This window comes from Sceloporus undulatus, chromosome 4 (genome assembly GCF_019175285.1).
Source record: "Sceloporus undulatus isolate JIND9_A2432 ecotype Alabama chromosome 4, SceUnd_v1.1, whole genome shotgun sequence".
Taxonomy (NCBI): Eukaryota; Metazoa; Chordata; class Lepidosauria; order Squamata; family Phrynosomatidae; genus Sceloporus; species Sceloporus undulatus.
Genome location: NC_056525.1, coordinates 70,520,120 through 70,544,176, shown reverse-complemented (window position 1 = coordinate 70,544,176; position 24,057 = coordinate 70,520,120). Strand labels below are relative to the sequence as shown.

Genomic DNA, 24,057 nt, shown 5'->3' with positions numbered 1-24,057 from the left:
GGCGGCAATTGGCGGCAATTGGCGGCAGGACCGGGCGGGGGCCGGTCCCAAGGCCTTGCTGGGCCGCATCCGGCCCGTGGGCCGCAGGTTGCCTACCCCTGCTCTAGAGTAATGTAACTGGCAACTCTCTTTCTTACTTCTCTGCTGAAATCTAGAAATTTCAGTTCTCAGGGACAGGAACCTGTCTTGTTGTTCATGCTGTTCTATAATATTCTACATACATAGGTAGAACTTTATAAGAATAAAAGGTTTCTTCACATCGAATGCCACGAAAGTGTGAAGTGAGCAAGCTATTAAGAACCAACTCATCAGCTTGCTTAAAAACTAGCATTCAAGGCACAGACAAGTTAGGTAGGCAAAGCAAGTGGGTGAGAATGAGTGAGTGCATGTGCATCATCTTGCCTAACTTCTTCCTGGTTGCTCTCACTGCAAATGAGGACTTCAAAATCTTTGGGTAAATAGTATCTATTACCTGCTGGCTTTTAAGATCCTACCCTACTGTATAGTACGTTGCTGTTACTGTGTGCCTTCAAGTTGTTTCCAACATATGGTGATCCTAAGGTGAACCTATCATGGGGTTTTCTTGGGAAGATTTGTTCAAAGAAGGTTTGCCATTGCCTTCCCCTAAAGCTGAGAGCATGGTACATGGCCAAGTGGGGAATTGAACCCTAGTCTCCAGTGTTGCAGTCCAACACTGAAACTACTATGCACATATAGTATAGTGTGATATGAGGCCACCCGCCTCGGCGGGACAGCCTGGTTGCCGCTTGGGGGAACCCCTGTGCAGATGGAAGTCTGGGGCTTTTGTGGGCTACATCCACCCAACTAAGGACACTTGCATTAACATGTGTTAAAGGGTTGTAGGGTTGGCAGAAGTCAGCAGCTGCCTTCGGTGGCGGTTGCACAGGTCGTGGATCTGGTGGGCATGGTTTCCAGGGGTGCGTAGCGCTGGATCGGGAGTCCAATTAGTACGGGGCTGATGGATGACAGATCCAGACCTCATGCATCTGAGCCAACCCTATGTGTTTTGGTTTATTTGTTGTTGTGTTAATAGAGTTGTGGCCTTTTACCTCCAATGTGTGGTTTGCATATCTTTTCTGCGGTGGCTTCCCTCTGAGGCAAATACTATCATACAGTATAACAGAGACCATGCAGCAGCTTCCTGAGCTGTAAACCAAAGCTGATTTCAAGCAACCACTTAAATGCCCTCTTTCTTCCAATAACTGCTAAGAGGTAACAGTAAAAGAAGCTTGCAAGACTGATGGGAAGCCTACAGAAGCTACATTGGCCCACAAGGCAGAGGTTCCATATCTTGGACCATATAATAGTTTACGGCACTTGCTTAATCTTCTGGCAGCAATATGCTTCTCCTCTCTATAGGTTTCTGTCACACTGGGCAAATACAAAAGTCTACATTTTTGAAATGATATAGAAATAGATTTCCAGTAGGCTTTTCAGAAAAGAGCACATTCCCATTTCTTTAGAGAGCTATTTTCTCAACAGGCAGAGAAAGGGAGATCAAGATATTCTAACTAGTGGCATCACTAGGTGGTGTGGACAGCATCAGGTGACATCCTAAGGTGGGGGTGCTCCCCAAACTTTTGCTCCCCAAACATCTCCCTGCTTTGGGCAGAAATGGACTGTGGCGTTCACCTGTGTCTCTTTAAAACCCTGAAGCGATAGTATGAGTGGAGCGAGGCTTAGTGGGAGGTAAAAGGTAAAGGTATTCCCCTTTGACAAGGTTGTCAAATTGTGTCCAACTGTAGGGGGAAGTGCTCATCTGTTACTAAGATGAAAAGCCAGTGTTGTCATAGACAACTCTGTGATCATATGGCCAGTATGACTGCACAGAACACTGTTACCTTCCCAGCAAAGTGATATTTATTTATCTACTTGCACTTTGACACGCTTCCGAACTACTAGCTTGGCTCAAGCTGGGATTAGTGGTGGGAGCTCACTTGGTCACATGCTTGGGCCTCAAATTGCTAAACTGTCAATCTTGCAGTCGTGACAGTCAGCATCTTAACCACTGAGTCACCATGTCCTTTGCATGATCAAGTGAACTGTAATGCAAAACAACTAAAATCATTTAAAAAGTAAATAAATCCTTCTATATTTTATAAAAAATTGGAGGAGATTATCAGAACACCTCTTAAAAACATGATGAATGATATACAAATAAATGGTATGCCGGATTCATGGAAGGATGCATATATAACGCTTATACTGAAGGATGGAAAAACCAAAGATGATAGACCTATTTCTCTAACAAACACAGACTACAAAATATATTCCAAAATTATTGCTGAAAGTCTGAAGATAATATTATCTAATCACATTCATAGAGATCAATGTGGATTCCTTCCAGGCCGACACGGCAAAGATAATCTGAGGATCGTGTTGAATATAATTGAACATTACGAGCGGAATAACGATAGGAAGTTAGCAATACTCTTGGTAGATGATGAGAAAGCTTTCGACAGGATTAACTGGAATTTCCTTCTGGAGACTTTGCAATGGATGAACCTAGGGGAGAAAATAACTAAGTGGATATCGACAATCTACGTAGAACAAAAAGCTCAATTACTGATCAATAATGAGAGAACTCATTATTGCGGGACCAGGCAGGGATGCCCCCTGTCTCCCCTACTTTTTGTTGTTGCATTTGAAGTTCTATTAAATAATATTAGAGCTAACCCCGATATAAGAGGGGTGAAAGTTAAAGATCAGACCTATAAACTTAGGGCTTTTGCCGACGATTTAATTTGCTTTTTGGATGACCCATTAAAAGAAATTGGTGCCCTGAACTTCACTCTGCATGAATTTGCTGAATTGTCTGGTTTGAAAATTAATTTAGGTAAAACCTCCCTTATTACTAAAAATCTAAATAAGGATGAGAAACTGGAACTGAGCAAAATCTCTGGATATGATGTTGTGAAGATAGCAAAATACTTGGGAATCTACCTTTCAAATAGAAATATAGATCTATTCCAAAACAATTATGGTGTGCTCTGGAAGGAAGTTTAAAAAGATATGTAATCATGGTCTAAACTTTGGCGGTTTACAGACCGCCAAATAGTACGTATACAATACGTACTAGGGTTAGGAAGGGGCGGTGCTTCCGCACCCCCCTAACCCTAGTACGTATTCTATATGTACAAGATGGCGGCGCCCCTTCTACATGGGCGCCGCCATCTTTATGTACTGGACGCACAGCGTCCAGATGTGTCACGGCGCCTATGACGTCGCGAGTCCGCGCCAGGCGCCTCGCAACGTCATTGAGGCGCCGCAAAAAGAAGCTCCGAAATGGAGCTTCTTTTTTGCTCCGCGCGGGAATCGCGCGGTTTGGCTGCTGCGGCTCCCGCGCGGAGCAAATGGCGGCGGTGGCGGACCGCCGCAAAGCGGCGGTCTGTACCCCGCCTCATTTTATGGTCGGATTTCTATCATCAAGATGAATATTCTTCCATGCGTCTTATATCTATTCCAAAATATTCCGATCTTGTTGAGTTTGAAGTGTATTGAAAAGTGGCAGAAAGAACTCTCTAAATTTCTGTGGTGTGGTAAACGAGCGAGAGTTAAATGGAAACTGTTAACTGCAGATTGTGACAAAGGAGGTTGTGCGCTTCCCAATTTTAAGCTGTATTATTTTCCCTCCTGTCTGTGTTGGTTAGAAGATTGGTTTCCGCTTGATAATAGTAGATTATTATCCTTGGAATGTAACGACCTTAGGTATGGCATCCACACATATTTGTGGTATGATAAAGTGAAAGACCATAAAGAGTTCGAACATCACTTTATTAGAAAAGCATTATTTTGTGTTTGGAAAAAAGTCAAATCCCTTTTTTATAGACAAATTCCTTTTTGGGTCTCCCCCCAGGAGGCTCTGCATAAAAGGACTATTGGTTATAACATGAATTGGCTAAGATACAGGGATTTAATCTATTGGAAGAGAAATGCTATTGCATCATTAAAAACAAGAGAGCAACTTGAAAAGGATAATTTCAAAGTAGATTGGTATCTTTACTTTCAGTTGACAGAAAGATTTAGATTAGTCTGTAAAAACCTGGGAATTTCTAGAGAAAGGAATGAATTAGATATGATCATAGAAAAAAAAGGAAGTAAGCATCTGTCTAATTACTACAAAATCTTAAAGGTGAGAGATCTAGAAGATGAATATATCAGACATACTATGATACAGTGGGTGCAGGATATAGGTGAGCCAATAGATATTGAACTTTGGGAACAATCATGGAAGGATACCAAGAAATTTAATTTATGTCAAAACTACAAAGAAAACTATACCAAAATGTTCTTCAGATGGCACATGACACCGGTTAAAATAAATAAGATCTATAAAGCAGGAAATGGTAAATGTTGGAAGGAAGTGCGAGAGATTGAAGGGCACTTACTTTCATGCATGGTGGGAATGCGATAAAGCTGTTCTGTTTTGGGAAAGAATCCAGAGATTAATGGTACATATTTTGAAGGTTGACATTCCCTTAGATCCGCATTTATTTCTGATGAAAATGGTAGTGGTACTGGATGCTAAACACACTCAAAAATATTCACGTATTATACTGTATATGGTAACTCTGACCAGAATCCTGTACGCTCAGTACTGGAAAAATCCACTTATACCCCCAGAAGAGGAGTGGTTGGTTAAATTAAATGAAACAAGGACACTAGATATTCTAACAGCTACCTTACAAGGTATTAACACGGATACAATTCAGAAAGAATGGGAATGTATAGAATTGTAATATGAATAGGATGACTTGATTTGTGAGTGGATAACTTTCATCACTTTTTTTATCTCATTTAAAGGCATCTGAGTAAGAGTTTCTTTGTTTATAAAGATTTAAGATGACCACAAAATGGTATGATTTAAATGTATTTTTTTGTTCTTTTGTTCTAATGTGAAATAGTATAAATATAGAACTTGCAGTCACTAGGACCTATGTTGCTGAAAGACCATAGAATAAGATAAAGATACATATATTTATTTATTGGTCAGAGGTTTAGTTGTCAGCAGATAATTAGAAGGTAACAAATTAAGTTAAGTACGCAAAGTGCTATAAGGTCTAATGGAGGTGTACTAGCTTATCTATTATTAGCAACGATTCAGTATTCATGTTGTGATGTTTTTATGTATATATATTTGTCTATATTTTTATTGTTATTATTGTATTATTACTGTTTTTGTATGATATTGTAGTGTGTTTACAATGTACTTTTTTGTAGTATTTCTATAAAAATAAAATAAAAATAAATAAACAGTAAATAAATCAATGGTGCAACTTCACCTTTTACCCCTCGTCATTTTGCATGTGTGTGTACAGAGGTGCTGAGCTCTTTTTGGCCCATTGAATAAAAGAGCCTTGCCTTATTGCACGAGAAAACAAAACTGAAAGGGAGCTGAAGATTAGGGGCTTTCTCCAAGTCTTACCTCCAGTAAGGGAACTGAAGCACTATGATATCATAGGGAAAGCCATGAAGAAAGCCACTACTCTCAGGCTCTGTTTTGACTTTGTTTTCTCTTGCGATAAAGCTCTTATACTGTACTTTCAAAAGATTGAAATCTGGCAAGAGACTCTGGACCTGCAGGGTTGACAATAGTTTTTTAAGTACCAACATTCCCTTTTCTACATAAGCATTAAGCTTACAAAAGCCAAGCCCTCTTTTGCATCTGGTTACCCTTTCACGCTGCAGTCTCACATATGTGTAGCTGGGAGTGAGCTCAGCTGAATTAAATGGGACTTACTTTTAAATAGACGTGCACAGCATTGCTAGGCCAGTCCCTGAAATACAAGTTAGCAATAGCAAGTACATTTCTATACCACTTATCAGTGCACTTAAACACTCCCTAAGCAGTTTACAAAGTGTAAGCTAATTGTCCCCAACAATCTGGGTACTCATTTTAGCGACCTCGGAAGGATGCAAGCCTGAGTCGAGCTTGAACCCTTTTGCTGGTATTGAACTCACATCCTAATGGTTTGCGAGTGAGTGGCTGCAGTACAAGCATTTAACCACTGTACCACCAGGGCTCTTTTTATGGCTTCCAACTTACAAAATTAGCATTATTCCACACTGGGGGTTCTAGCATCTAAACCTGTTATAGATGGTGATATTCTTTTCAGACACTAAACTGACAATAATGATAGCTAAGTATTACGGCTTTAGTAGCACTCTAATGAGCCGAAGCCTATTTTGTTTCTTCTGACTGAATTGAGTGTACAGTTTTAAGTGTATTTATTGCATGACTCACTAAGTACTGAGGATGGCAAGCTTAATAGGTAAATGAACACACTTAATTAGACAAACTGCACAAGTGCAAAGTGTGTCCCTGTGGAACAAATGCCTGACAAAACTGCTGGATGTAAACAGTAGATTATTCACTGGAACAGGGCAGAGTTCATTCACAGCTACTAAAGCACAAGGTTTACAAACTGATGAAAGACTTGGCATTTTACCTTTCTCCTTTCTCAAATTTTATGACCAGCAAGCTGTACCATATCTGAGAATTATTTTTCACTTGACGTTCAAATCCAGAAAGCAGAACCCAAGGGACCTTCCAGTCCAGAACTTCTAGCCATCTGAATTTGTTCTCTAGATGAAGGGCCATTAACCACTTATCATAATAAGATGCTAACATTTTTTCAGCTTACAGCCCTAACAACATTATTATTATTTAGTAGTAAGTCCTATTCAGGACTGCCAGATTCTTGTCCAGAAATGGCTCCTAACTTTAAGTCTGTGGTCCTGTGCATACTTAAAATGTGCATATTTTAAGTCATGTAATTCCAATTGAACACAGTAGGACTTAATATCATGTAAATGTGAACTGAATCAGATTGCCTATGCTTTAAGGCAACTTGTTGTCCTCCAGATATTATTGGGTTGTGACTCCCATCAGCCTGAGCCAGCACAACCAATGGCCCATAGTGGGGGAATCTGTAGACCACCATTATCTGGAGGGATACTGGTTACCCAACACTTTTCTCTAAGGCCATTTGTCTTCAATAGATGGGTGAAACTCTTCACCCACACTATATTCTGTAGTAAGTTAGGTTACATAAGGATGAACAGTACTTCTACCACTGCAATTTTATTTCTGTCTGTCTTTTTTGATAGAATGGAGGAAGTAGAAAAAGGAAGTGGAGGATTAGGAGAGAGTAGGAAAGGCAGAGGCAGAGAATCACAGGCATGCATGGTAAAAAATCAGGGTTCCCGATCTAATCAATGCTTTAAGACCTTGCTCCATTCTTTTTCCTATAAACTTTGTAGCAGATGTAGAGTTTTGCTGGTAATAACAAGTGGGAGAGAAAGGTAGGCAAGTGGCATAACTTGGAAGAATTATTTTTTTGGACTATAGCTCCTATAATTCTTCAGCCAGCATAGCCAGTAGCTAGTGGAAACTAGTAATCGTAATGCAAAATACAACTTTTCCAAGATCTGGCAAGAGGACCACTAAGGTGGAGAAGGAGATGATCTAACATGATGAGGGATGGGTAATCTCATTTTTTTTTTTTAGTAATCCCATTTAAAGCTCTACATACCATCAACAGAAATTAATAAGCAGTAATAATTTTGTGCCAATGGCAGGGGCTAACTGATAGTGTTATTCGTTTAGCTGTGGTAAGCTAAACAAATTCAATTTATTGTGAAAGCTTTTATGTAGACATCACTTTTATGCAGACAGCTGGTGACATCATTACATCTGAACAAGCTCTTAGCAACAGGCTACATCTACACTGCAGAATTAATGCAACTTGACACTGCTTCATCTGCTGTGGCAAAATGCTACAGAATTCTGTGATTTGTAGTTTTGTGAGATATTTTGACTTCTCTCTCAGAGGGCTCTGGTGCCATAACAAATTACAAATTTCAGGACATCATAGGATGGAGCTATGACAGGTAAGTGGTGTCGAATTGCATTAATTGTCCACTGTGGCAGCAGCCACGGTTACAGTATTTTGATACCACTTGTTTGTCATGACTCCATCCTATGGAACCCAGGGTTTTATAATTTGGTGAAGTACTTGGAATTCTAATTCAGAGACAGTGAAGGGGAGTACACTAGAGATATCTAGGGAATAGGACTTTATCAAACTAAAAATTACAGCATTCTGTATTACAGAAAAATTATACAGGTATCAAATTTCTATAACACTTATCTGTTACTGCACTATTTCCATTATGTAGTCTGGATCTTGCCATGGATAACGTAGAGACATCCATGTACATCTACCTCCTACCCTCCTGAAGAAGAAAGCATCACTCCTGTAAATACTGGTATGATAGTTATACTGTATTGCCGTGTGTGTATATATGTGCCTTTAAGTCTCCTATCTACTTTTGACAACCTTATGAATTTAATGGAGCTTTCTTAGGCAAGGAATATTCAGAGGTGGTTTTGCCAGCTCCTTCCTCTTAAATATAGCCTACAGCACCAGGTATTCACTGGCACTCTCTCCTCCAACCCCCCTGTTTAGCTTCCAAGATCAGACAAGATTTGTTGCCTTTAGGGTATTTAGGCCCTGTTATACTGTCACAGAGTTATAAATATCTTTATATTTTTCTCACTCCTTCCTGTATCAGGAAAGAATGAATGAAACTCAGGGACAAGGTACAGGGAGAAGTAGCACACAACCCCAAACTGCTGTTGAAAAAAACATAAAGAGAAATTGATAATAGATAAATAATTGTGAGATAGTTATTATTCATTATATTTATTGTTCTAATTGCTATTAGAGCAGTTAAGCTAGGCAGGCAGCTATTCCAGCAAAGCATACTGATGCTGACTGGTGTCACCTAAAATGGTTAAAAACAGGTTTGTTTGTTGCCAAGGAACTATTTGGAGGCATTTTATAGTGAGATCAGTGCCACCAGAAGGCAGCTGTTGTCTTTCTTTTGTATCATGATACATCAGCGATGCAGTATTCTCTATGTCCTCACACTCAGACACACACATTTACACAGACATAAAGGGATGAATTAAATACTGGAAAACATGCACAAGAAGCACGTTGCCTTGTCTTATGATCTTTGGTTCTCTTCTACAGCTATGCCTGTGTATTCAGACATAAGAAAATAAGAACAAAAGAAGACCCATGGTGAATCAGACAAAAACTCTAACTCACCCAACATTCTGTTCACCACAGTAACATAGATCATTAAGCTTCAGTTTCAGATTGTGAGAACCAATAAAGATTTGATGCTATTAATAGCTGTGCATGAGATGAATGGGAGAAGCTGCACTTGATATAATACCCAGTTCTGTATAACTATTTGAAAACTAGGAGTCATATCATGGATTGTTGCCCAGGTTCACTTATTTACTCTTAACTTATATTTAATTGTACCAGATGCCCACTTTACTCTCAAGCATGGTTTTCCGCATTATGTTGTAGAATGAATTGTACAAACTGGCACATTCAATATACACTTGTCCATGTATGACTCAGACACAGTTTGCTCATCTGCATTTTAAATATGGATAATATATAAATCCACTCGAGTTCATATTGAGATTCTTTCTAAATGATCAGCAGTGGAAGGAGGAAGCCTATTACAAAGAAGTAATAGAAGCATGCAGGATGTGAACAGTCTGTTCAAAATATTCTTAGTCTCCACCTTGACCTCTCAGTCCAAACATTACTGTACCCATGTTTGCCCCACAACACTTGAATGTCCTGATGAATAATATATATTTGGGACAAGAGGCTACTGTGAGGTCACAATATGGAAAAACAGAATGGTTTCCCATTGGCAAGGGGGCCAGACAAGGCTGCATTTTATTGCATTAATTAATTTATATGCACAACTTATCATATGGAAAGCTAACATGGGCCCGTTACAGACCGCTGAGAAGCGGCGGTCTGCCGCCGCCGCCGGTTGCAGCGTCCGGTATTTGAAATACGGTGCAGAAGGTGAGTTCTACAACTATCACAGATTGCCAGAATGAGCAATAAATGGGTCCCATAGCAAATCAAGCCTGAATTCTCCCTAGAGGCTACAATGACTAGACTGAGGCTATTGTACTTTGTCCATATCATGAGGTGAGATGATGTATTAGAAAACATGATAAATGCTTTGTAAAGTGGGAGGCAGTAAGAAAAGAGGAAACAGACATTACAGGTAGATAGAATCAATAAAGGAAGCTACAGTACTGAGCCTGCAGGATCTGGACAGGGCTGCTGATGACAGGTTATCTTGGGAGGTCTCTTATTCATGTGGTCACCATAAGTCAAAGCTGACTTGACAGCACCTAACAACAATATCTGTCACCATGGAAGTGCCTCTTGTCAGTTTTCTTTATTCTTGAAACAAGCACTGGAGTACTTTATCAGAGATGGCTAGAAATACATGCTTGACCATGCCTCTTGACCAGCTGGACAATGACATGATTATTATAAAAATATTAAGCAAAGCTTTGAAAGGTTACCTTTGGCACTAGGCACATTGGCTGTCAAATGTTGAGAGTTGTAGTACAAAAAGTAACATTTCTAAGCTCTTAGAATGAGACTGCCTAATCCACATATTATTGCATTATCTTTTGCCATTTCACCATTCAAAACTAGGTCACCTGAGAAGTAACTTAGACCAGTCTGCAGAATTACTGTATAGGATGACCTCCCATTCAAGACTCTTTCTCGCAGCCTCTTATAAGTCATTCTACTTTTTCCATCTCAGTTTTCTATCTCACTTTGGCCTTGAAGAAATGATTGAATCTGAAGATTTTAAATTCCTATAAAAATAACATTGATACACCATGCATGCACTAAAGTCCCCCATACATGCCTTTAGATCCTGTTCTTATGGATCAAATAAGCTTAACAATGCTAGGGACTACAGATCCCTAGACTGCTACAACCAATGGTTATTCTATCTGGAAAACTTTAGGAGGAGGAGTGCAAAAAAAAAGAAAAAGTAACTCTGCCAGGCTCAGCATCAGATCTAAGCAGCTACAGCTTGCTTTTCAGTTCTAAACAGAAAGGGGCATAGAGCCAGCAGATGTGTTCATGATAATGACTAAGTCCTATTTGGTCATGTTTTCTCAATCATCTCTCTAAAAGTTTTCTGCCTCATGGCCTCTGGCCGCTACTGTGATGAAAACCTATAAAGTTACCCAGCTTAGTTTCTATGAGCTTTTAGAAAAATCATTTTTCACTATTCTTCTTCTCTGCATTCTGATCTAAATCAGAGCTTAACTGCACTAAATTAAAAAGATATTAGCAGGAATAAGGGATATGAATTAGAAAAAATATACTTGAAAGAAAGGATGAGAAGGAATGGGGGTTGGGGTGGGAAGGAGTTTGAACAAAGGCTGGCAGCCAAAATGACAAGACAGGATGAAGGTAGCAAGAGCATTACTATGGGGTGCGGGAGTGCAAACCACATTGGGTGACATCTCAAGGGGGTGACACCCATTCAGGCCCTCCACTGACTGTGTGCGTGGGGTGCTGTGCTGTGCCACTGTCACCCAGCAGGCCCTTGAAGGTCTGGTGGGACTGCTGGCTGGCAGGGAATGGAAGGTGCTGTCAGTGGCACCAACGACCTCTCCCCTTCCTGTCATCATTGCCTCCCTTTCCCACCCTGCTGGCTGCTGAGCAGCAGGAGCAGATCACTGCAGCCCCCCACAATGGGTGGAGGGCCTGAGTAGGTATCATCCCTCTGAGGTGTCATCCAGTTCTCATCTAAGGGAGCCAATGCAGTGGAGAAGAAATCCCATTCTGGCCTCTCCACAACTATGACTCTCCATTGAGGGAACAAAGGCAGTGGAGAAGAAGGGGCAGGACCATACCCATTTGAGCTTCTCTACTACCATGGCTCTCTCTGTTGAGGGAGCCACAACAGTAGAGAAGCCTGAATGAGAAACCCTGCCCTCTCTTCTATTCTCTCCCACTGTCTTGCTACCCTGGCTGGTCACCCCCCAGCAATCCTTTCTGGATTTGGTCAGGTGGCAGCCAGGTAAGCGAGGCATCAGGAGGGGAAGGAGGGCAGGGTAGGCCACCACTGCTGTCCACCAGCCCTTTCCAGGCCTGCGCAGGTGGCCAAATGTGGGCAGGTGGGCAAGGCAGCAAGAACAGAAGGAGAGAGGGAGGGCTGTCCACTGACCCCCCCCCCCCCAAAGCAGCTCCTTCTGAGCAACCATACTGGGTAACACCAACCTTAGTAATGTCACTAGAAAGAAGTAACTAATACAAAAATCCAGGGCTCGGGAAACTGTAGCCCCGTCTCAGATGCTGCTGGACTCTGTACTAGATGACTTTACTCATTCTTTTGTATCTGCTGCTAACAACTCATATAGATCTTATGTACTGCTCAGATTTTTAATTTGCTTCCAGGGATTTTAAAAAATGTGAATGTTTTTACTCTATTTAGCAGGTGTTAACTTTTTTTTAATGTGTCAAAATCCTCTGTGTCCCTTTTTCCTTTGTCATTGCTTGACATTAAAATTGTGTGTGTGTGTGCATGCGTGTGCACCCACCATCAAGTCATCTGTTGATCTATGGTGACTCCATAAATTCCACAAGGTTTTCCTAGGCAAAGAATAGTCAAGCCATATCCACATGGGCCAAATAACATATCTTCCCCCATTCCTCACTGCAGTCAATCCAGATGATGCAAGGCCTGATCTCCAATTCTTGTGCAAACTATCTGGACGATGTATGACCATTCAACACTGAACTTGATGTATACCCTTAACAAAGATTTTAAAAACTCACCTTTTGCTCTGGAGCCCTTCAGAGCCACTCAGGGCAGCTGTTTACAATGTGTCCCACCCCCCACCACTGTTGCTGGTGAAGTCACTCCATCTGAGATTAGAACAAGGCTGCCAGCAACACTTTTTTGACCTCAGAGGGAGTGATGTGTGCCAGCGGTGGCAGGGGACATTGCACAGCAGGACACGTGTACAGTCAGCTGTCTTGCATTGTTCTGGAGTGGCAAGGTAACAGGGGGACTGTGGAGCTGCTTCTGGAATATTCTGGCCTGTGCAGACATGGCCTCAGAGGTGGTTTTTGCCAGTTCCTCCTCTAAAATATAGACTACAGCACCTGATATTCATTGGCATTCTTCCATCCAGGTACTAGCCTGATCTGACCCTGTTTAGCTTCCAAATCAGACAGGATCTGGTGCCTTTAGGGAATGGAACAAGGTCTTAAAGCCCACTGATTAAAATAATACTGGGTGATATATATTTTCACTGATTTATCCATGAGGTTCATTTCACAAACCTTTAATCTAGTTATCTCTTTTTCTAGTCATTCTGACAGCTTGCCTACAGGATGGGTTCAGCCTGACTTCTCTTTTCTATTGAGTTTAAAGGTACATAAAACCAGAATGGGGAGACGTTACTTTTCTGTTTGTTTTGTTACACCCAGAATCCCTTAGCCAGATTCTGGGCACTGCTATGAAAAATGTTAACTTTTCCAAGCTGAGAGTAAAAGTAAGTAGCATTGATATAGTACGAGAACACTACAAATGAGCACAACTGGGTTGCAAGCCAGACAATGGAATTTATCACATGGGAAGCGAAGTGCCTAAATCCCAAGCAAAAATGGGATTTAAAACCAGGAAAAATCCCACAAAAGCAGGATCGTATTCACACTCATGAGGGGCACTGAGCATTAATGTGAAAATAAACCTCACAGAAAGTGGAAAAATCAGCCTTTTTTTTTTTTTAGTTTTGGGAGAATCCCTGCTTGCTTTTCATCAGCAAGCCAAGACATTTTTTATTTAAGAAGTCATTTGGTATGTAATTCATATCAGAGTGGTTTTTATGGAACATGTGGGTTTTAAATATGCTTTTAACGTTTGTGTATTTTAATGTGATTTTATATTGTGTGTAGATAATCTTGATTGTTTTGAATTTTACTGAGATTTTTAAATGCTTTTATCTGTGAGCTGCCTTGGGTCCCTCAGGGGAGAAAGGCAGCATACAAATGCAATAAATAAATAGAAAAATTATATAATTGTTCCCTGAGTCCCAGGCTGACCACCTCACCATAGACATAAAAAGAGCAGGGACAACCAGTTAAAAATAGGAGTATTTCCTTCCCTGTTCTATTTGTTTTACATGGAAGAATCCTGCCTCACAAATATCTCTTGTTTGCTTTATCTACAACCTTCCCTCCATCCCCTGGCACACATTTCACGGTCTCCTTCATACCTTTCTGGATGCCACCATCAGCAGTGTAAGCGAAATCTCCAGTGCTCAGAAGAAAGCAGGTGGCTGCTTTCTTGTTTTTGTCCCTGGTACTGGAGCTCCTCATGGGCTGCTCTTCTTCATGTGGTGACGAAAGAGGTTGCTCTTCATCAGACAGCACCACGTTGGCATCACCATTCTGCTTGGTATCTTGGGAAAGAAAGGAGGGGGGAAATCAGTATTTGAGACAAGAGAAAACCAGGCCTCCTTGCTGCTTGCTTTCCTAGACATACTGGAACATGTTGGCACAGTTAAGTAGAGTTTCTATTCCTGCCCGAAGAACCTTGATGCTACGCCAGTGTGTGAGGCCACTGTATATCACTGTGCCCAACTGGGGAGCTTTCATTGCTTGACTCTTTTTCTACTGACCTCCCCTGCTTTGTTGGCTGACAAACTCTGTCCAGAAGAGAAATGAAGTGGCAATGAATTTGAGGGAAATGTTTCCTTTCCTAGAAGATGTTAGCCACATGTTTATTTAACAGTATTGATTGATATTATTAACATTACCAAATACATTCTGTACAGTAAAAAAGAACTTCCCCAGATGTTAGCCTCTGCTTTGCTGTCGTGACTGCTTCAGGGATCTCAAGGAGCATAACAGTTACATAGCATTTTGCTTCAGGGAGCAGTTTAACAGCTTCCCCGGGGATTTACTTGCCTGTCTTTTGAAGGATATGTGAAGCCACAAATACAAGAAGTTTCTTTTGTATCAACAAGCACTTGTTGAAAAGGCATTGAAGTTTCCTGGGAGAATATGTTGCCTAACAGTGAACAAAAGTTGTAAAGAGGTAACAGTGTAACTCACTGAATGACTTTGGGCAAGTCACATGCTCTCAGCCTCAGGGGATGGCAATCGCAAACCTCTCCTGAACCAGTCTTGGCAAGAAACCCCCATGATAGGTTCACCTTAGAGTCACCATAAGACAGAAATTACTAGAAGGCACACAACAACAACAAGCAGTGCAGAGGGGGGAAACTCTCTTTTGACACTAGGGTAGCAGTTATGTATGATGGCTACAGAAACTAGGCCCTAGGATGCAAATCATTGTACCTTTGCAGAACCTGGGAAAATTACCTGTTCTGACTAGTTCCCCCAATCTGGCAGCCATACAATGCTGGCTAGGGGATTCTGGGAGCTGGACTCCAAAAAAAAGTAAATTCTTCTGAGCTCTGTATCTTTAAATTGTTCATTGTAGTGGGAGGCAACACAGCTGCTCTTGTACTGAGTTCCAGCAGTTTATGCCATCTGGGAATTTGGCCACAATCCTGGAATATTATCTTTTTGTCTGGGGATCTGCATTCAGCTCATTCACCATTACAGCAAAGTGAACCTACTAAATGCTGAACATTACATAAAAGAGAGTGTACCATGTCTTTCAGTCCTATGATACACACTTATTTAAAAAGAAGCTTACAGAAAATGTAAGCAGAAGCATCAAGTGTCAAGACTTTGGTGATGCCTTTATATCATTTTTGCAGAAACTGGAGTTTTCTGTATCAGCTACTTGATATTTGAGCACCAAAGGCCACAGATCACAATAGATATCTACGAATAAAATGCCATTTTGTAACATGCCAGTCATACTATTCCAGTATGGACACATCTGTGCTAGACGAGATCTTTCTGTTTTTCCAGTGCATTAATTATCTCATAGCATTGCCTCAGTCCATGTCTGAAGAAAATAATGCTAGTGAACTGGTCAACTGTGTGTGTATGTTCCTTCAAGTCACCTCTCAACTTGGGCAACCTTGCAGATTTCCTAGGGTTTTCTTTGGCAAGGAATCTGAGGTTGTTTTGTCAGCTCCTTCCTCTGAAATATAGCCAACAGCACTATCATGGAGATAGGTTCTTAGATTCCTTGCAGCAGATTTCATCAAAAAGGACAGTCAGTGTTAGTTAGACTTGCTGCATCCTATTTACTCCACTTTTCTACTGCTAATACAGCTAGTGTACAACCAAGTTCCCTCTTTTGGGTGGAAAAGTTGATCATTTGACAATGGCTGCAATTAGCCTGCTATTGAGCCTATTTGCCTCAAAGCTTAATTGGCCTAATAACATGAGGAATAATAATAACATTTATTATGATCATGATTACCACCACCACCACCAGACTATCATCATCATCTTGTAAGCAGATATTACTGAGGGCAAGCTAAGGACTTCTTGAACTTGCAACTTTTTCTTTTTCTGTACTTTATACAATCCAAATCAGGAGAGAAGGCATTCAAATTAAGTCTTCAGCTGATGCATAGGGTGCCAATCCCATTGTTTTAATGCTCTCTGTATTACAGATGCAAACACATCCATACACACAAACACCCCCCCCCCACACACACACACTCGTCTCTTCAGGAGTCATTTACCAGAAAGCTCTTCAATAAAAGTCTTGCCTGTCTTCCTGCAGAAACAGAGAAAGTGCAATCTCTCTACCCCTTTAAAGCCTGCTGTACACTTAGGCTTCCTATGAAAGTCCCAAAGCACTTCCCACTGCTAGCCAGGAGTCTGCAATAAGAAACCCAGGAGAGCCCCAGCCCTGGGCAGCAACTATAAAGCTAGCTTAACAACTGCTGAAACAGACAAACAAACAAACAAAGGCACAACAGGAACCAAGAATAAATTACCTGCATCAATTAATTCCACCTTTCATGCTTCACACGGGCACACACATACTGTGACATATAATTAGCACAATTTGGAAACCATGTTTGCATTCAGTTGCTACTTGTAATTAATTCCATTCCCAGTATTAAAGGTATAAATACACCACATGACAGTTACAACTCAACAAGGTAAAACGTCAGTCCTTTTTTAGTGCAACTGTAACTTTTAGTTACTTTTACCATTACAGTGAGGTAGCCTCACTAAATAAGAGTGGAAGAGTACCACATGCTTCAAGTGCTGGATCATCTGAGATCTGATACTTGTTGCTGTATGCCTTCGAGTCATTTCTAACTAGGGGTTTTCTTGGCAATATTTGTTCAGAGGTTTGGCACTGTCATCCCCTGAGGCTGAGAGCATGTGACTTGCCCAAGGTCACCCAGTGAGTTTCATGGGCAAGCGAGGAATTGAACCCCGATCTCCAAAGTCATGGGATCTCACACTACTGAATCAAAAACACTGAGATGATCTTTCCAAAAATGTTACTGGATCTTTCTATGAAGCAAGCAAGTAAAAAAAAAAAAACTGTTGTAATCATGATGGTTAACTACTGAGGATGTCTTTGGGATATAATTGTAACTAATTGGTTTTGAAAAGTTACTTTCCAAACTGATAATTAGGGACTAAATTTGGGGTGCCAAATACCCTCAGATACTTTCTGGTGCAGAAAGGTTCAAATGATGAATCATTGCACAGGAGGAAGGCCCATTATCCATATAGTCTAGGTATGGCCAGAACTTGGAAAAGTAACTTGATTACTATATTATATACAGTGCTGTGTAAATTTAGAGCACTACAGAAATAAACTTTAATAACAACAGCAACCTCCCAGAATATAGCAACCAGCCGTATCATAGAATCATAGAACCAAAGAGTTGGAAGAGACCGCAAGGGCCATCCAGTCCAACCCCCTGCCAAAGCATCCCCGACAGATGGCCATCCAGACATCTAAGGAAGGAGACTCCACCACACTCAGAGGGAGTGTGTTCCACTGTCGAACAGCCCTTACTGTCAGGAAGTTCCTGCTAATGTTGAGGTGGATTCTCTTTTCCTGTAGCTTACATCCATTGCTCCAGGTCCTAGTCTCTGGAGCAGCAGAAAACAAGCTAGCTTCCTGCTCAATGTGACATCCCTTCAAGTATTTAAACAGGGCTATCATATCACCTCTTAACCTTCTCTACTCTAGGCTAAACATCCCCAGCTCCTTAAGTCGTTCCTCATAGGACATGGTTTCCAGACCCTTCACCATTTTAGTTCCCCTCCTTTGGACACGCTCCAGTTTCTCCACATCCTTTTTAAATTGTGGTGCCCAGAACTAGACACAATATTCCAGGCAGGACCTGACCAGAGCAGAATACAGTGGCACTATTACTTCTATTGATCTAGACACTATACTTCTATTGATGCAGCCTAAAATCTCATTGGTCTTGTTAGCTGCCGCATCGCACTGTTGACTCATGTTCAATTTGTGGTCTACTTGGACTCCTAGATCCCTTTCACATGTAGTCTCGTTCAGCCAGGTGTCACCCATCCTATATCTGTGCATTTCATTTTTCCACCCTAAGTGCAGTACCTTTCAAAATGTTGAAATTCATTTTGTTAGCTTTGGCCCAGCTTTCTAATCTATTAAGGTCATTTTGAATTTTGATCCTGCCCTCTGGAGTATTAGCTACTCCTCCTAGTTTTGTGTGATCTGCAAATTTGATAAGTATGCCCCCAATTCTGTCATCAAAGTCATTGATAATGATGTTGAATAGCACTGGGCCCAGGACAGAACCCTGTGGGGCCCCAATGGTCACTTCTCTCCAGAATGAAAAGGAGCCATTGTTGAGCATCCTTTGGGTTCGGCCAGTCAACCAGTTACAAATCCATACAACAGTTACTTTTTCAAGCCCACATTTTACTAGCTTGTTTGCAAGAATGTCGTGGGGAACCATGTCAAAGGCCTTCCTGAAATCAAGATATGCTATATCCACAGCATTGCCTTCATCTACCAAGCCAGTAATTTTATCAAAAAAAGAGAGATTAGATTTGTTTGGTATGACTTGTTTCTCTGAAACCCATGTTGACATTTTGTGATTATGGAATTGCCTTCTAGATTTTCACAGACTCTCTGTTTAATGATCTGCTCTAGAATCTTTCCTGGTTTTGATGTCAGACTAACTGGACGATTATAATTGGGATCCTCCTTTTCCCCCTTTTTGAAGATACCTCTCCTGTTCTCCAGGAGTTCTCAAAGATTATTGCCAATGGCTCTGATATTACATTACTGGCCAGAGGATCTGGAGCTGTATTCCATTGCTGGTTTAAGTCAATTTTTATTACTATCAATCTGCTGTTCCAGGACTAGAACATAAATCAATGGATTCAAATTACAAGAGAAGGTATTCTGCCAAAACATTAGAAAGAACTTCTTGATTGTAAGAGCTATTTGACAGTGGAACAGATTGCCTTAGAGGATGGTTGCCTCTCCTTCTCTGGAGGTCTACAGAGGTTAGAATGCCATCTTTCTGTCATGACATCTTTCTGAAGTGCCCTACATGGCGGGAGGGGGTGAACTAGATGGTCCTTGTGTCCCTTTCAACTATATTATCATGGCAGCAGTGATCTAAAGGTGGGATTAAGCTTGAAAACTTTACTGTCTTGGAATATAGCTCTCAGAATCTCCCACTCAGAGTGAGATACATGCGATAGAAAATTTACCTTTGAGTCTCCATAAGGTATGGTTTAACTGCACGGAGATACCTACCACCATTTCTCCTGCTCAGATTTTGCTGAGCCCAGAGTCTTAATATCTCACCTGATCTTTTTCTCTCCACCATCCCTGCTGCTGTTGCTGATGCCAAGGGGCTGTTATAACTCTTAATACTGTTGCGGGGGGAATTGTCATCTGACTTGAAGTATGTTGGAGAGTCAAGTAGAGCTGGGCGAGGTATATGCTTCTTCTTCTTCTTTGGGAGCTTCTGCTTAGCCATGGCCAAGGAGTAATACATTCCAAAGTTGTTGACAATTACTGGGACAGGCATGGCGATGGTGAGGACTCCAGCCAGAGCACAAAGTGCTCCCACCAGCATTCCTGACCAGGTTTTGGGGTACATATCACCATATCCAAGTGTTGTCATAGTCACCACTGCCCACCAGAATCCAATAGGAATATTCTTAAAGTGGGTATGCTCACTACCACTTGGGTCAGATGGCTTGGCACCAATCCTTTCAGCATAATAGATCATGGTGGCAAAGATCAAAACTCCCAGAGCCAGGAAGATGATGAGAAGGAGAAACTCATTGGTACTGGCCCGGAGTGTATGGCCCAGCACCCGAAGGCCCACAAAATGGCGGGTCAACTTGAAGATCCGGAGGATCCGGACAAAGCGGACTACCCTCAGGAAACCCAGCACATCCCGTGCGGCCTTGGATGACAGGCCACTGAGACCCACCTCTAAATAGAAGGGCAAGATGGCTACAAAGTCAATGATATTAAGAAGGTTTTTAACAAAGACCAATTTATCTGGGCAACAAACAATGCGCACAAGAAACTCCAGAGTGAACCACAGGACACAGACTCCCTCAATGTAAGTGAGAATAGGCTCTGTCTCCATCTTTTGCACCACAATGATCCGTGTTGTGTTGCCATCCACCACCATCTCAGTTGTATTCACAGTGATGATAAAGGCTTCATGTGTCTCCAAGCAAAATGTGGTGATGGACACCAGAATGAAAAAAAGTGAGGCAAAAGCAATTACCTGGAGGGGAAGAGGGGAAAAGCTCAGTGGTTAAAATGAATAAGCCATGGGAGACGAAAAACAATCTAAAAAAGAGATGTGACAAGCTTTGAAATACACTTTCTTTCTCCCTCTTTTTCATCTGCCTTTATTAATCACTACAAAGAAGACAGAATTAAAATGCACGCTTGATTTGAACTGGGATGAGAGATAGCTCTGATCAAAAGACTTGTTTGGTATTGTCATTTACACATATTATATGAGTATTTTCGTCTCCTTTCTTGGTTCACTGTGGGCCATCAGTGTATAATACAAAATGACTTCCCTGGAAGGATTCTACTTTTCATGATTACATCATGGCCCAAGTTTCTTATCACACTACATGTGTTAATTGGCTTACCAAGTGCCACGATGTTCGTGCTATCAGCAACAATTTGGTGAAAGGCCAGCGTTAATAATGCATTTATCACTGTCAATATTTTCTACTTTTAATTTTCCTCTTACCTTGCTGTATATAATCCAATCCTGCAAGTGGATTTGCCAAGCATTTCATGCATCTGATGAAATATGCTACAGTCCATAAATGCTCAAGCTACAGTAAACACATTCATCTGTAAAGTGCCAAGGACTCCTTTTTGTGTTTACTGCAATAGGTGGATATAGTTGCCCGTTTGGGAAATGTTGTTTTGGGGGATTTTTTAAATTGGGAATGTTTAATTCCAGCCACACACATTTATCACTGTCAACACTTTCTACTTTTAATTTTCCTCACATCCTGAACCAGTAAAGACAAATGAAGTGGTAGCTATGTTGACTATAATTCAAATCAATAATTGTGGTGAGACCTTTATTAGGCCAACCAGAAAGATACAATATTAGCTAGCATTTGAAGTTCACAAGCTTCTTCATCAGGCAGAGATGGTCGATAAAAATGCAGGGAAAGGGATGGAGTTAGAGTCATGTAGGTGAAGTCAATATGGTGTAGTGGTTTGAAAGTTAGATTATGATTCCAGAGACCAGGATTCAAATCCCCACTCAGCCCTGTAAACCTACTGGGTGACCTTGGGCAAGTCACACACTCTCAGCCTCACAGGATGGCAATGGCAAACTCCCTCTGAAGAAACTTGCCAAGAAAACCCTAAGAACCCTAGGTTCTCCTTAGGGTTACCATAAATCAGAAATGAGTTGAAGGCACACAACAACAACAAAGTCTTTGAGATGCCATTAAGGAAAGGTGTGAGCAGAATAAGAGTGAGGAAAGTGAAGCTCATGGGTAGGCTGTGGTGTACAAGGCCATTTTTGAAACACCAAGCCTTCCAGCAGCCCCACCCGTGCTGGGGAAAATGTTTTTTGGGGGAAATAGCCTCAGGTTTTAGCCACATTAAAAATAAACAACAGGTAGTGAAATCCAGATGAGTTTCTGTTTCAAAAAACAACAATGCGCCGCTCCTGAGGCTAAAATGGCAACCCCTGGGTGGTGTGGGTTGCTATTTTGGGCCAATTAAGAATGATATGATATGGTGGTGTGGTTCTCCAAATTCCCATGGAGGGCACATACAGTTCCCATAACACTTGGCAGTTTCCCATCCCTGGAGTGGACTATAAAAGTAGTCCACAACCCAATGGCTCTATGCCACCTCAATGCATCTTGTAGGCTGTGGGAGTCTTAACACCATCACAGTCCCCAACATGTTTTTTCCCATCTTTGCCTGATGAAGAAGTTTGTGAGTTTGAAAGCTAGCACAAGGAATATTATGCCATTATGGTTGGCCTAATGTAAGTATCCACAATATGTTCATATACATGTAAACATAAAAGTAAGCCTCACTGAAATTAATGGGATTCCCCCCCACCAAGTAAATGTGCATAGTATAAATCAGCCTACTTTGCTATGCTACTTTTGAATGTCTACCACTATTAATTCCCATGATATTAATGTTGATGATGACCCTAGTTCCCGAGTCAGGCAAGGTCTAAACAAGGTGGTCTCAGCAACTTGTTGTAACTGTTGATTTCTCCTGCATCCCAAAGGCCAGTTTTAACACATTCCACTGATATTAAGAATAAATAAACCAAAGGATCTCAGTTGCCCAACTGGCATTGTTTATATGAAGGGGTAGCTGTGTTGGCCATTTAACAAATCCAAACCAAAATCAATAGAATCATTTAATATTGGATTATAAAAGAGGGGTCCCTGTTGAGATGCAAATAGACTTTAAATTTTCTGGATTTTGAAAATCTCTCTATTGCTGCATGGACAGGAGGGGGAGCCTGCCTGCAAAAGAAACAACATGCAGGCATCTAACATCTCCAATCCCCCCCCCCCCCGGTTTGGTTTGTAACATATTGCCTGATGAAAAAGCCCATGGAGCTTTGAAAGATTGCAACAAGTATATTGTGCATTTCAGTCAGCCAATAAAGGTATCACTAATGGATTTTTGTTTGGATTTGGTACTGTTTATGTTTGCTTGGACTTCAGTCTCATTCATGATCATCTTCCTTTGTGTTTTAGTTTGCAAACAAGACAGGAATTAAAGGATTAAAAAGTTTTTAAAAACGCACACAACCCAAGGCAGGAATTAAAGCTAATACAAATGCATGATGGGCTATTTTCTAGTTCATAAAGAGTTGGAACAAATCTCTAAGAATTTCAGTCAGTAAGAAAACCAATGCTTTAAATCAAGTTTTCCATTTGGTAATTCATCTATTCTCTTGGTACTATATTAGTAAAAATATTGGTTCTCAACTTTCTACCTAGATAATCCAAAATCTTTGGCAATGCAGCCTATCTTGGAACCAAGAAGATTGGATGAGAACATGTTAGATTTCTCTGAGCACAAACAAAGATGTTACACAAGATAACCCACTGAAAAGAATCACCAAGGAAAGGGAGGCTCTCCAGATGTTGTTAGGCTTTAACACCCACCAACCCTCATTATTGGCTACAATGACCAGGCCTGATGGGACCAACAACCAGAAGACAATACATTATTCACCCTGGTTTACTCCCAAGGAAGTGGTTATAGATTGCAACCTAAAGCAAGGAGGATCCTTGGTAAAAAAACAACAACACAACTATTCAACAACCCCAAAGATGTTTTAAGTTTGTTCTCCCTGAACAAGTTTCCCATGTCGCAGAGTAAACTGCTTTTGAAATCTGGGAGTTTTCTAAAAGGGCTTGTAGTTAGAGAGTAGAACATTTTTCTGCTCTCCACGGAAGAAAAATAAATGCTCACTTTGGCTGACAAAGAAACAAATGTCCAAAACATGTCACCTAAGTTACCTGTTCAGATATATTTATGATAATCTAATGTGTACTGTATTTTTCAAGTCGCCTATGAAATTATGGCAACCCCAAGGATTTCAGTGTTTTCTTAAGGAAGGAAGATTCAGAGATGGTTTTGCCATCTCCTTTGTTTCAAACATAGCCTAGAGCACTTGGTCATCTCAGGCAGTCTCCCTTCCAA

At 41.0% G+C, this 24,057-nt stretch overlaps 1 protein-coding gene across 3 annotated transcripts in view; it reads right to left on the bottom strand.

Moving 5' to 3' along the window:
- KCNC4 (potassium voltage-gated channel subfamily C member 4) overlaps positions 1–24,057 on the bottom strand; it is a 50,394-nt gene that overhangs the window by 13,834 nt on the left and 12,503 nt on the right. For 2 of the 3 annotated variants that reach the window (XM_042465394.1, XM_042465395.1), the window contains exons 2-3: positions 19,669–20,611; positions 14,174–14,359 (exon numbers count right to left, since the gene is read on the bottom strand). In XM_042465394.1, coding sequence (XP_042321328.1) covers positions 14,174–14,359; positions 19,669–20,611 — 1,129 coding nt within the window. Of the gene's footprint in view, positions 1–2,148; positions 2,527–14,173; positions 14,360–19,668; positions 20,612–24,057 lie in introns of those variants that run through there. The other variant, XM_042465396.1, reaches the window with a different exon arrangement.